At 57.9% G+C, this 13,262-nt stretch overlaps 1 protein-coding gene across 1 annotated transcript in view; it reads left to right on the forward strand.

The window, feature by feature from the left end:
- Window positions 1-339: 339 nt before the first annotated feature.
- ACE (angiotensin I converting enzyme) overlaps window positions 340-13,262 on the forward strand; it is a 13,555-nt gene continuing 632 nt past the window's right edge. Inside the window, 24 exon segments of the mRNA XM_009694563.1 lie at window positions 340-513; window positions 1,910-1,997; window positions 2,242-2,385; window positions 2,639-2,830; window positions 2,989-3,086; window positions 3,621-3,793; window positions 4,070-4,293; window positions 5,696-5,840; window positions 6,180-6,278; window positions 6,512-6,634; window positions 7,101-7,312; window positions 7,851-7,987; window positions 8,289-8,447; window positions 8,847-8,934; window positions 9,139-9,282; window positions 9,514-9,705; window positions 10,018-10,115; window positions 10,411-10,583; window positions 11,173-11,396; window positions 11,635-11,779; window positions 11,978-12,076; window positions 12,501-12,623; window positions 13,215-13,258; window positions 13,261-13,262. The exon segment at window positions 13,261-13,262 is cut by the window's right edge and continues 136 nt beyond it. Of these exon segments, the coding sequence (XP_009692865.1) occupies window positions 340-513; window positions 1,910-1,997; window positions 2,242-2,385; window positions 2,639-2,830; window positions 2,989-3,086; window positions 3,621-3,793; window positions 4,070-4,293; window positions 5,696-5,840; window positions 6,180-6,278; window positions 6,512-6,634; window positions 7,101-7,312; window positions 7,851-7,987; window positions 8,289-8,447; window positions 8,847-8,934; window positions 9,139-9,282; window positions 9,514-9,705; window positions 10,018-10,115; window positions 10,411-10,583; window positions 11,173-11,396; window positions 11,635-11,779; window positions 11,978-12,076; window positions 12,501-12,623; window positions 13,215-13,258; window positions 13,261-13,262 (3,300 nt within the window).

A 13,262-nucleotide genomic window follows, 5' to 3' on the forward strand; every position in this document is an offset into this window, starting at 1 on the left:
CCGACACCCTGCCCACGTGATGTGGACACCCCGTCCCAGCATCCCCACCCCATCCGGGCCATGACAACCCCAGAACCACCTCCAAAATGTCCTCAAAGGCCACCTTAGCTGGCGTTCGCAGGGAGCGCCGCAGGCAAGCGGGGGCTGCAGACGTTGCCGCGTCGGCTGGAAACTGATGTCTCTAGCTATGAATGTCACGGGCTGGGGACAGCCCTGCCTGCCACCTCGTATCCCATCCCCTCTGGCTCCCACAAACCCAGGCTCTGAACCTGGCACCCAAACCATCACCTGGGTGGTGGCACGTCCCGGGGTGGGTCCTGAGTCCCCATGTCCCCTCTCATGCAGGTCCAGGCATCGCTGGAGGAGCAAAACTTCACGGAGCTGTGGGGGAAGAGAGCCAAGGAGCTCTACGGCAGCATCTGGAGCAACTTCAGTGACCCCCAGCTGAGGAAAATCATCAGCTCCATCCAGACCCTGGGACCCTCCAACCTACCCCTGGAGAAGAGAGAGCAGGTAGGGAAGGTGCCGGTAAAGCCCTGGGCATCGCTGGGGTGCTGTGAAACCCCTTAAAGGGATTTTTGTTCCAAGCATCCAGACTCTGTTGCTGGCCCCTCGCCTCTCCATTGCGTTTTGGAGGGTCTCCATGGCCTCTGTGCAGGGAAGACAGCGATGGAGGGGGCAAACGGGGTGCTATCTCTGGGGGCTGTGGGGTGCCTGCCGGCTGGATAAGTCCTAACCTGATCTCGGAGATATCCCAGTGGGAGTTGGAGTTCTCCTGCTTATACAGAGCGGTCTTGGGCATCACCTGGAGACCAGCCAGGCTGTGGCCATGGCCAGGGGCCAGCTGGCTCAACCCCCCACCCCGGGGCTCCCTGGGGATGCAGCCCACTGAAAGGGAGGGCTGCTGCACCCATCCGGCTCTGAGCTCTCCCTGCGAGCCCAGAAATGCTGTGCCTTGGTGGCACAGTGCTGCGCTAGGTACCTGGGGACACCCTGAGCCTTCCCCATTGCGGTCCTGAGCTTTCAGGGTAGTTTACCTAAATGTGACCTGATTTTGATTTCCGTGCATGAAAATACTGCTCAGGCTGAGGCTGGCAGCCTCTTCCCTCTGTGTGAGCACCGGGATGCTGGTGTTGCCATCCCCTCCAGCACGGCCCATGGCTCCCTGACAGCCCTCCCCACCAAAACCCTGGCAAAGCCCGATGATACAATCCTTTCCAGAGAAGTGTCAGCCCTGGTTCCTTCCAGGAAACCCAGCCCTGCCCTCTCCCAGATGATAACAGACAGCATCATGTCTCCTCCCTGCACATCAGCCTTGTCTCGCCCATCCCCAGGCAGCTCCATCCCGCAGCCGCCACCGTTCCCCGTCTCCATCCCCTCTGCCCGGCCGGAGCAGAGGGATGGGAGCGGAGAGAGGGACGGAGCGGAGGAATTTCCTTCCCTGGGAATGGGCTCCCCAGGCAGGTTCCAGGAAACCTCCTGTTGCTATTGTTTGCTGTTGTTGAAGTTTACAGAAATAAATCCCCCTCATCCTCCTGCTTTTCTTTTTTTTTTTTTTTTTTACCCGCTTAGATAAACAGGCCGTGCTGCAGCCCCGTCGACAAAGACTTTTATAAATAGCCCCGCTGCAGGACACCCCGAGCGCTCACCCTGTGTTTGAGGGGTGTTCGGCAGGCGGCTGTGCATGGGTTGTCTGTCCCAAAGAACCTCCCTGCTCCCACCATGCGACAGATGCAAAAACTCTGGGTGATAACACGCTTATCTCACCAAAACCACGCTGTGTAAACACACCAATCCTCCTCCACATCCCTCCGGGGACACGCACACACACACGCACTCCGGAGCTGGGAAGTCTGTAGATCCCTCCTGAAGGGCCATTCCCACCCCAACATCTTTTCCTTCCCCGCAGTACAACACCATCCTGAGCAACATGGACAAAATCTACTCCACGGCCAAGGTGTGCCTGGGCAACGGTACCTGCTGGGAGCTGGAGCCAGGTATGGTCCCTGTCCCCCTGCTCTTCTGGGGTGCTGAGCAACCCACGGCCATGACTTTGTCCTCGTCCCCACAGCCCCCGTGGGTTGGGGTTGGCAGGTCCCACCCATGTTCATTGGGGTTGTCCCAGGGCAAGGATGGGTCTGGTGCGATGGTGGTGACACCTCTGCAGAGCTACTGTGGGAGGTGACATCCCCCCCCCTCTTCTGCCCCTCCCTCAAGTCCTATTTGTCCCCTCTGTCCCAGACCTCTCGGACATCATGGCCACCTCCCGCAGCTACAAGAAGCTGCTCTATGCCTGGGAGGGGTGGCACAACGCCGCAGGCAACCCACTGCGTGCCAAGTACGAGGAGTTTGTGAAGCTGAGCAACGAGGCCTATCAGATGGATGGTACGAGCAGGATGGGGGGAGGCAGGGGGTGCTCGGGGGTCAGAGGTGGGAACTGGGGCCAGGGCAATGGGGTGCCCTGCTGCTCTCCCCACCCCACGTGCAGCCAGGCATCCAGCTTCTGTTTCCCTGGTGCCGACGTTTTGAGGAAGGGACAAAAAGCCTACCGCTGGTCCCTGGACCAAGCTCTTGAGGCTGGGTGGGGGTTCAGTCCCCACGGGGCGGGAGCCAGAGGTCACCACTGCCTCCCTGGCAGGATTCGAGGACACAGGCAGCTACTGGCGGTCCTGGTACGACTCAGCCTCCTTCGGGGATGACCTGGAGCATCTCTACAAGCAGCTGGAGCCACTCTACCTCAACCTGCATGCCTTTGTCCGGAGGAAGCTGTACGACCGCTATGGCCCCAAATACGTCAACCTGAAGGGTCCCATCCCTGCTCACCTCCTGGGTAAGAGGAGGGACCCTCCCAGCCTGTGCCCAGGAGTGCTGGTGGGGCCAGAGGAGCACATGCAAGGCCAGAGCGGGACAGGGAGGTCCCAGTTATCGCTGTGTTTCTCTTCCTCCTGATCTACCATCAGCTCTGCTCCAGCTGTTTTCTCTTCTCAGGCAACATGTGGGCTCAGCAGTGGAACAACATCTATGACCTGATGGTCCCCTACCCCGAGAAGCCCAACCTCGATGTCACGAGCACCATGGTGCAGCAGGTGATGGGCTGAGGGACTCACTGGTGGCACCGGGTGGGACAAAAGATGAGGGGCATTAGCCAAGGCTTGCCTATAACATTGACTCCATGGGAGTGATTTCTCATACCTGCATAGGGGACGGCAGAAAAGCCACGTCAGGGAGGGAAAGGGACAAAGAAATGACCCCACTCCATCTCTGGCAATGACCAAAGAGGCTGTGAGTGGGCAAAAAGGAAGGCCAGTGTGGTGGGATTGGTGCCAATCCCCAGGTTGGGGGCTGCTTCCACACCATCGCACAGCTCTGAGTGCTCCTGGGACATCAGCCCTGCTCCCTTCTCCTGTCCATGCTGGGCACCAGCACCATTGCTCGGTGCTTCTTGGGGCTGCCCACACCAATTCTGGGGCCAGGGCTCTCAATCAGGGTGAGAGGGGCAGGACCCTGGTCGCTTGGAGGGACCCACCTCATCTCCATGGTGCTGGGAGGGCATCAGAGGCGATGCCCAAGGCATGGGCAGCCCCTTCCTCAGCCTTAACCCACTGCCTGCTGCCCACCAGAACTGGAATGCCACCCACATGTTCCGGGTCTCGGAAGAGTTCTTCACCTCCCTGGGGCTGCTGGAGATGCCCCCCGAATTTTGGAAGGAATCCATGCTGGAGAAGCCGACGGATGGGCGGGAGGTGGTGTGTCATGCCTCGGCCTGGGACTTCTACAACCGCAAGGACTTCAGGTGTGTGGGGGCATGCAGGGGCCCAGGGCTACAGGGTAAGACCCTCCTCCAGCCCCTTGGGTGGTCACCATTTTGGGTACCCCCAGCCTGGCTGTGCAACTCAAACTATCACCTCCTGGGGTAAGGTCTTGGGGCACCACGCTGCCCTGCCTTCCCCTAGCCCACAGGGTGCTGCCAGCCTCTCAGGGACTGTGGAAGGTCCTTCCCATCGAGGGGGTGCACAGACAGCCGGGGTCCCTCACTCAGCTTGGGCAATGCTCTGTTTTGACCCGGCAGGATCAAGCAGTGCACGACGGTGACCATGGAGCAGCTGTTCACGGTGCACCACGAGATGGGCCACGTCCAGTACTACCTGCAGTACAAGGACCAGCCCGTCTCCTTCCGCAGCGGGGCCAACCCTGGCTTCCACGAGGCCATCGGCGATGTCTTGTCCCTCTCTGTCTCCACCCCCAACCACCTCAAGAAGATTGGTCTTCTCAGCAGTGCCACCGAGGACACACGTATGGCAGCTACCCTGGGGAGCTGGGTGGCTTTGGAGGGCTCAGGCACTGCCTTTAGCCCCAGGAAGGGTTTGGGACATGCCAGGGTGGGCTGCAGTCTGGCAATGCAGCCCAGAGCAGGCAAGACCCCACGGCTGCTCTGTGCCTTTCACCCACCCTTGGTTTCACGCACAACCCTTTCTTGTCTCCATGGGTCCATGTAGGCCCCTTCATGGCTCCATCCTCTTCACCTCTGAGGGCAGGAGGGATGCTCTCCAGAGCTTGTCTGTGCCCTTCCCTTCTCCATCAGAGCCCCAAACTTGCAAACAGCATCTCTGTGCTTGATCGGATTTGACCTTTCCAATGTTCCCCCCTCCCTCACCAAGAAATATCCGCCCCAGGCGCTCCCGGTGTAGCTCTGCGGAGGTGGCACCGAGCGCTTACGTGCACAGTTGCAAGGACAGACGGTGGTTGACACGTCCGCCTGCCAGCCAGTGCAGCGGAGGAGGAGTTGTCACCGCAGGGCACTGCCCGGCTTGGCAAGGGTCTCTCCCCCTCCCCGCCCGACATCTCTCAGCCAACACGCCAAAGCAGATGGTGGCAGAGGAAACCAAGCATTCACGGACTTCTGCCGCAGGCGGCTGCTTTGCGGAGGAGGGAGAGTCCCGGGATCCTCCTGCCTTGTCATTAAATACGTTTCATGACAGCGAAGCCATCGCAGCAGCCAAGAGCGTTGGGTCAATGCTGCGTAAACACCACAGAGCAGATGGTCCCTGCCTCAAGGCATCGCTGCCCGACTAACCAGCCCTTGGCAGCCACGCCACCATAGCGATGGCAGCCAGGAGCCCCTCAGGGCAGTGCCACCAACCCCTCTCTGACCCCACAGCTTCAGCTGGGTCTCCAGCAGGTCTTTCTCCAACCTTCCTTCCCCCCTGGTTTCCTTGAGGCAATGGGGAAAGCAGATGTCACCATTCCCTGTGCTCCCCATGACGTGGTGGTGACTGTCCTAGGGTGGATGCCGGTTCTGGGTCTAAACCACGAGAGCCTTTGCAGTGGTGTGACAGCCCTGCGGATCAAACCCCCTTCACCCTGAGGCCCCATGTGGGAAGAGGGAACCATGAGAGTTACACTCACCAAAGATCTTCTCACTCTGAGAGCCAGGCTGAAGGCAAGGGGACACTGTGCTTGTCACTCCCATTGTCCCCACTCGGCAAAAAGGCACATGTTGCCCCAAGTAGGAGCTGTACCTAGAGAAACCCCCTGTGTCCTACACCGCCTTCTCTAGGGAGCAAAAGCATATGTTGAAATGCTTCCCCATTCCTCATCCAAATCTGCTCACCCTCTTGCCCACAAAACATCTAGTGGACACGATGCTGTCCGGCCAGACTCCTTCCCAATCTGGTTCAGGCTCTGTTTCATGCAGAGAGCAACATCAACTATCTGCTGAAGATGGCCTTGGAGAAGATCGCCTTCCTGCCCTTCGGCTACCTCATCGACCAGTGGCGCTGGAACGTCTTCAATAGCCGCACTCCCCCGAACCGTTACAACTACGACTGGTGGTATCTGAGGTAAAGGACAGTCACCAAGGGCGGATGGGGGTGTGGAAGCTGGGGGTGAGCGAGGAAGGCAGGCAGGAAAGAAGAAAGGAAGGAAAAAAAGGAAAAAGTAGCTACGGAGATGGCTGGAGAATGATGGATAGGTGGGATGGATGGGTAGATGAGGGGAGGGATGGATGGATGGATGGATGGATGGATGGATGGATGGATGGATGGATGGATGGAAATACACGGAAGTACGCTCTAATTGTGCAGATTTCTTCAGCACTGTGCCTTCCTTTCCCGTTCCCTGCCTTCATTCAGCTAACCCCTTATTTCCACTCTCACGCTCTTGTTCTCCATTGTCTACAGAACCAAATATCAGGGTATCTGTGCTCCGGTTTCAAGGAACGAAAGTAACTTTGACCCTGGAGCAAAGTACCACATCCCTGGGAACACGCCTTACATCAGGTAGAGGAAGTACTGCCAAGGGGACGGAGGCCTGGGGAGCAGGGGGAGTGGGGGCTCAGCTCTGTGGGCAGGGACCGGGATGTGTTGCTCCTGCTCAAGACACAGAGACCATCCAACATTTGGGACCACGAATGGTGGGGAGTTGATGTGTGGCCAGGTGCCTTCCTCCACACCCTGGGATTTGTCTGCGTCCCTTGGTCCCCAGCGCTCACCTTCATCGCCTTCCTTGGCAGGTACTTTGTGAGCTTCATCCTCCAGTTCCAGTTTCACAAGGCGCTGTGCCAGGCTGCCAACCACAGCGGTCCCCTGCACACCTGTGACATCTACATGTCCAAAGAGGCTGGAGCCAAACTCAGGTGGGGACAGAGGAGGGTCAGGACAATGGCCATGGGCAGATGTGGGAGTGGAAGTCGATGGTGTGCAAAGGGAAGAAAGAAGAAAGGAAGGAAGGAAGGAAAAGTGGCCATGGAGATGGCTGGAGAAATAGCTTTGTGGGTGGATGGAAATACATGGAAACACTGGGGTGGGGTGGTCCTCACCAGAGTACTGCTGTTGTCCCCATCGTGAGCTCCCACCCAGACAAGAGGTCACTAAATCACTAAAGCACCTTTGGTTCCTATCCACTCCCTGGGAGCGGGTATGTGACGGGGAGTCCTCAGCCACCATACGCAGGACCGATGGGGGATTCAGAGGCAGTTCCCAGGTTCATGTCCCACCCAGGAACAGCACCTTCAACCCTTGCGATGCTGAGAGGCCACCACTGCTTTTCTCCCATCCATTCCCTGGCCTCACACTTGCTCTTGCGGTCCCACTCCTCCACAGGGAAGTGTTGAAAGCTGGATCTTCCAAGCCGTGGCAGGAAATCCTCTTCAACCTCACTGGCACGGATAAGATGGATGCTGGGGCCCTCCTGGAGTACTTCAGCCCTGTTACCGAGTGGCTTCAGGAGCAGAACAACAAGACCAACGAGGTGCTGGGCTGGCCTGAGTTTGACTGGCGTCCTCCTATCCCTGAAGGCTACCCTGAAGGCATTGGTAAGGCTGCAGCTCCATCCTGGATCCGGGGAAGGGCAGGAAGAGGTCTCCAAAGGGACATCACTGACCCTCAGGCAGGACAGTGCTGCGGGAGGTCTCTGCCGTGGGTGGGTGAGGTCCCCATGCCGGAAAAGATAAATAACCAGCTCCATGTGGAGTCCCACAGGGTGTTGCTTCCCAGGAAGCAGGTGCCGTCAGCCAGCCCCTTGACGTACCGTTGTCTGAGGCGGTGTCCCTGCCCCTGTAGCAACGGTGTGACAGGTCATCTGGTTTTCAGCCGCATCCTTTCTGCTCACACGGGAGGGTCCAGGGCATGCAGCTTGTCCTGTTATCCCATCCTCTGGCCAACGGGACACCCCAGCAGTGCCCCTCTGCCCTAATTTCTGGGCTCAACCTGCTCCCAAGTTGTGGCATCCTCCAATGGACCTGCAGTTCTGGGAAAAGCTCAACCATGGTTTCTCCATGGGACGGTGGTCTTGCGAAGAGAAGGACTCTCCTGACCTTCCCCCTCTCTTCCCCCATTTATCTCCACCTCTAGACAAAATAGCAGATGAAGCACAAGCTAAGGAGTTTTTGTCTGAGTACAACAGCACGGCCGAGGCAGTGTGGAACGCCTACACCGAGGCGTCCTGGGCCTACAACACCAACATCACCGACCACAACAAGGAGATCATGGTATGGGAACAACCCTGGGGCTGTGTGGGGAGAGGCAACAGCCAAGGCAGGCAGCTGACACCCGGGGCACGTTTCAGACGAGCTCTGAAAACCAGGGCAACCTCTGGTTAGCCAAGGAGTAAGGTTCTCACCCTGGAGGTGCCTTTTCCATGAAAACCCTCGTGATGCCATGAGGTACCCACAAGGGCAGCCATGGGGAGGTTGTCAGTCATGGCATGCCGGGTGGCGATTCTAGTGATGGCCTGCATCTCAGGGCTCTCCTCAACGTTAACTCCTCTCCTGTCCCCTCCTGCCCTTGCAGCTGGAGAAGAACTTGGCCATGTCCAAGCACACCCTTGAGTACGGCATGAGGGCCAGGCAGTTCGACACCTCTGACTTCCAGGACCAAAGTGTCACACGCATCCTCAAGAAGTTGAGTGTCATCGAGAGGGCCGCCCTGCCTGAGAATGAGCTGAAGGAGGTGAGCTGCAAGGGGACGGAGCAGGACCGGGTGTCCCTTGCCACTACCATGCCTGGAGACGTAGGCTTCTCCCAACTTTTAGGAGATGGCACTGGGCAGCCACCCGCTGCCCTTGAAGAAGGTGATAGTTTGGTACCTTCTACACAAAGCCAAGACCCTTTTCTCCAGAGTTTCCCACCCTTCAGGGTTGCAGTGAGGCCTGACTGCTTGGGTGACCACGGCACATTGCTTGTTGGCCCCAGTCCTTCTTGTATTGACTCCACGTTGCCTCCATTTGGGGTCACACTTGGCCTTCGAAGGGACCAGAGGAAAACATCTGAGAACATCTCTATGGGCTGTGACTTTCTCCAAGAGCAGGAGCAAGGATAACCACCTTACATGATCTCATTTTCTTTACAGTATAACGCTCTCCTCTCAGATATGGAGACCACGTACAGTGTAGCCAAGGTCTGCAGAGAGAACGAAGTCTGTCACCCACTGGATCCTGGTAAGATTTGGCAGGGTGTCCAGGGAATCACCTGCACCAGGCCCAGAAAGGAGGGATTTTTTTAATAAGGACGTGAAGAAAGGTCATGAAGGGGCCTTCCCACCTTCTCTGTGATGGCCCCCGAGCAACACGTTGGGTGTAGCAGCATTGCGTCAGTCCAGACCATCCAACACCATCATTTTGGCTTCATTGCTCTCTCTTCAGACCTCACAGACATCATGGCCACCTCACGGGACTACGATGAGCTCCTCTTTGCCTGGAAGGGCTGGCGGGATGCTTCTGGGAAGAAGATCAAGAACAACTACAAGCGATATGTGGAACTGAGCAACAAGGCAGCTGTGCTCAATGGTCGGTGCCCTGCTCTCTTAGAGACCCACCATGGTCCTAATCCCCCTTGAGCAGCGGGTTGGGCTGATCATCCAACTGAGGGTCAAAATCTTGAGGATGCGGAGGTCCCACCAACTCCCATGAGATCCACTGTCTCATAGACATGGAGGGACCTGGGGTGTCTGAGCAGCAGGACAGACTCTTGCCCAAGAAGGGCAGTGTCTGACTGCTTCCACTCCTGCCCCACCACAGGCTACACAGACAACGGGGCCTTCTGGAGATCCCTGTATGAGACACCCACCTTTGAGGAAGATCTGGAGAGGTTGTACCTGCAGCTGCAGCCCTTGTACCTCAACCTGCATGCCTACGTACGCCGAGCCCTATATAAAAAGTATGGTGCAGAGCACATAAACTTGAAGGGTCCCATCCCTGCTCATCTGCTAGGTAAGGGCTCTGCTCGAGCAGAGCTGTGTCTCCCACCAGGCATAGTTTGCCCCAAGTCATGCCAAGAGTTGAGAGGGGTCTTTGTTCAGCTCTGGCCAAAGGGCCAAGGCCTCATGAGATGGGTTTGCAGAGGCTGGTCTGCCCCAGGGAAGGGCAACACACCCAGCATGACTTGACCTCTCCTGCATGGGCAAGCTCCTGCTTGCATCCCCCTTGGGCAGGGTGATCCACCCTGTGCAGGAGTAACTGGTTGCCTTTGCCTTCCTCTCCCTCTTTCCTTCCTGCCATGCATTGTCCTCCTGCGCTTCCCAGGTAACATGTGGGCCCAGTCATGGTCCAACATTTTCGACCTGGTGATACCTTTCCCGGATGCCACCAAGGTGGATGCCACCCCAGCCATGAAACAACAGGTCAGTGCTTTTCCAGGCTGCCCTGGGCAAGCCCCTTGGGACCCAGCACCCTTTGGCTATTCCCACCACCCCTGTTGCCAAATGCTCTTGTGCTGCCAAAAACCTCCATGCCTCATCGGTATTCTCTCCCCACCTGGGTATGTCGAGGGCTGGATCCAGCTCTAGCTGCCCTCAAAAGGTCTCCCCCGCCCAGAGGAACAAGGCTGCCCCTGGCCTCCCATCCTTCCCACAGCCCCCAGCACCCCTAGCATCCCACATTCCCCCTCACCAGGTCCTCGGTCTGCTCTCTCCCCAGGGCTGGACACCCAAGAGGATGTTTGAAGAGTCAGACCATTTCTTTACCTCTCTGGGCCTCATCAGCATGCCACAGGAGTTCTGGGACAAGTCCATGATCGAGAAGCCGGCAGACGGGCGGGAGGTGGTGTGTCACGCCTCAGCCTGGGATTTCTACAACCGCAAGGACTTCAGGTGGGGAGCAAATGGTGGCCCCAGCTGATGTGGTACTTTGTAGAATAAGGGCATGTGGCCTCATGCCACCACAGTGTCTCTCTCCTGGTACCCAAGATGCTGGTGCTGCTGGCAGGAACTGCTGTGGTGGATGGAGGGCAACCAGTGCCTTCCCCACCCTGCCATGGAGAATGGAAAAGCCAATGACAGGGAATGGGCAGGGTCAGCAGGAGATGCAGGAGAAAAGAGAGATACCTTCACAGAGAGGGTTGTTAGGCGTTGGAATGGGCTGCCCAGGGAGGTGGTGGAGTCCCCACCCCTGGAGGTGTTTAAGAAAAGACCAGACGTGGCACATAGTGCCATGGTCTGGTTGACATAGGGGTGTCAGGGCAAAGGTCGGACTCAATGATCCCAGAGCTCTCTTCCAACCAAACCGATCCTGTGAATCCCATGGAGTAGGACCAGTCGGCCTGGCATCAGATGTGGGGTGGGGGCACGTGGAAAGGGAGGTCAAAGGGAAAAAATAGCACAAGGGTGTGTGATGGCTCCTGGAGATTTTCACCCCAGCACTGCCCTCCCTTCTCCTCCCACCCCCCGTGTCCTGGTCCAGGATCAAGCAGTGCACCGTGGTGAACATGGACGACCTAATCACGGTGCACCACGAGATGGGCCACGTCCAGTACTTCCTGCAGTACAAGGACCAGCCCATCTCCTTCCGCGACGGGGCCAACCCTGGCTTCCACGAGGCTGTCGGGGACGTCATGGCCTTGTCCGTCTCCACCCCCAAACACCTGCACAGCATCAATCTGCTGGACCAAGTCACAGAAAACAAAGGTGAGCTGGCAGGGGAGCACCGCACAGCAAAGGTGGGGGGCTGCTGGGGACACCTGGAAATGCAGAGGGGCAGGGCGGGCTGGGTGGGGTGGAAGGGGTCAGGGATATGTACGGTGGCTTTGCATGCATGGAGGGGACAGGACCTGGTGGAGACACCCCGTTCTTAGGCAAAATGACCCATATGGGGTGGCAAGGTGGGGACAGCACTGCCTTCCTCACACCTTCACGCCCTGGGCAGAAAGTGACATTAACTACCTGATGAGCATCGCCCTGGACAAAATCGCCTTCCTGCCCTTCGGGTACCTCATGGACCAGTGGCGCTGGAAGGTGTTTGATGGACGGATCAAGGAGGACGAGTACAACCAGGAGTGGTGGAACCTCAGGTGTGCTTGAATTCAGATCCTTCTTGGTACAAGGGCCTTGGTCATTATCCTGCTGGGTGCTTTCTCCCTGTGGTCCAGTTGGCTGCAATGGGACACGATGGGATGCATAGCCCCTCACACCACAGCCCGCTGTGTCCCCTCCCAGCTTACCCAACCTTCTCCTCCCCGTGCTGGGCTAACCCTCCTTCTCCGACCCAGGATGAAGTACCAGGGCTTGTGCCCACCAGCACCAAGGTCCGAAGATGACTTTGACCCCGGGGCAAAGTTTCACATCCCTGCCAACGTCCCCTACATCAGGTGAGCAAGCAGGGGCTGGGGCAGGAAGGACACAACTTGGACACAGAAGCAGGATCTCCAGTTCAGATGCCAGTGATGGCACCTTCTTTCATGGCTGGTGGGATACTTGGTGGCACCATCCTGAGGGTGCTGGGCAGCTCCAGGGACCCTGACAGAGCTTCAGAGGAGAAGGCTGGATTCAGGGCAATTTCTCCCTATTCAAGGAAGATGGGGTCACCCACCTAGGCAATCATAAAACACTTGTTAAAGGCGAAGTGGCATCAGCAGGTTGGACTCAGTTGATGCTGGTGTAGCTCCAAAGCCAGCAACGCTCCTCCAGACAGGGAGGGTGCAACCAGGGGATGGCTTGGGGGGCACACCTGCTCTTGTATATCCACTAGTGGGGTCCATTCCCATGTCCTCACCCCTCTCCACCCACCCCCAGGTACTTCGTCAGCTTCGTGATCCAGTTCCAGTTCCACCAGGCGCTCTGCGTAGCAGCTGGGCACACGGGTCCCCTGCACACGTGTGACATCTACCAGTCCAAGGAGGCTGGGAGGATCTTGGGGTAGGTGTGTGGGCAGGGCAGAGCCCAGGCATTTATGTCCCCAAATCCCTTAAAGCCAACCCAGCAAGACAGGAGGCAACGCAACCCCTGGTCATCCGTCCCCTCCCTGTCCCGGCGTGGGATGCTCTGGTCCCTGGTCCTGGGGTGTGGGCAGGGGAGGGGACCCCGGGCAGGGGCACCCTGGGCTGGGTGCTGGGGCTGTGATTGCAACAGCAGCCACTAGATGGAACCCTGGCAGGTGGAAGGCTCCCTCCCTCCTCCTCCTCCTCCTCAGTCCTCTGTTCCTTAGGGAAAACAACCCCCTTGCTTCAAGCAAAGCACCTGCAAAATTAACCCTTTTCACCCAAGAACTGCTCTGCAGCAGGTTGGATCCACTGGAGGGCTTTCATCCATGTAAACCCTCCCTTTCCCCCCCCGCCCCCAAGCAAAAACTCCTTCCCTGTGCCCTGGGCTGGCAGCCCTGCAGTGCCGGGGGTACAGACTGTACCCAGGGTTGCTGATACCAAGAGCCCCAAATCCTGGAGAAAGGGGAAGGGTTGGTGGCCAAGAGGGCGATGGGGAACCCACCGGAGCTGATTTCTCCTGCCACAGGGAGGCCCTGAAGCTGGGCTTCAGCAAGCCGTGGCCTGAAGCCATGAA

Source organism: Cariama cristata, unplaced genomic scaffold (assembly GCF_000690535.1).
Source record: "Cariama cristata isolate BGI_N322 unplaced genomic scaffold, ASM69053v1 scaffold8502, whole genome shotgun sequence".
NCBI classification, from domain to species: Eukaryota; Metazoa; Chordata; class Aves; order Cariamiformes; family Cariamidae; genus Cariama; species Cariama cristata.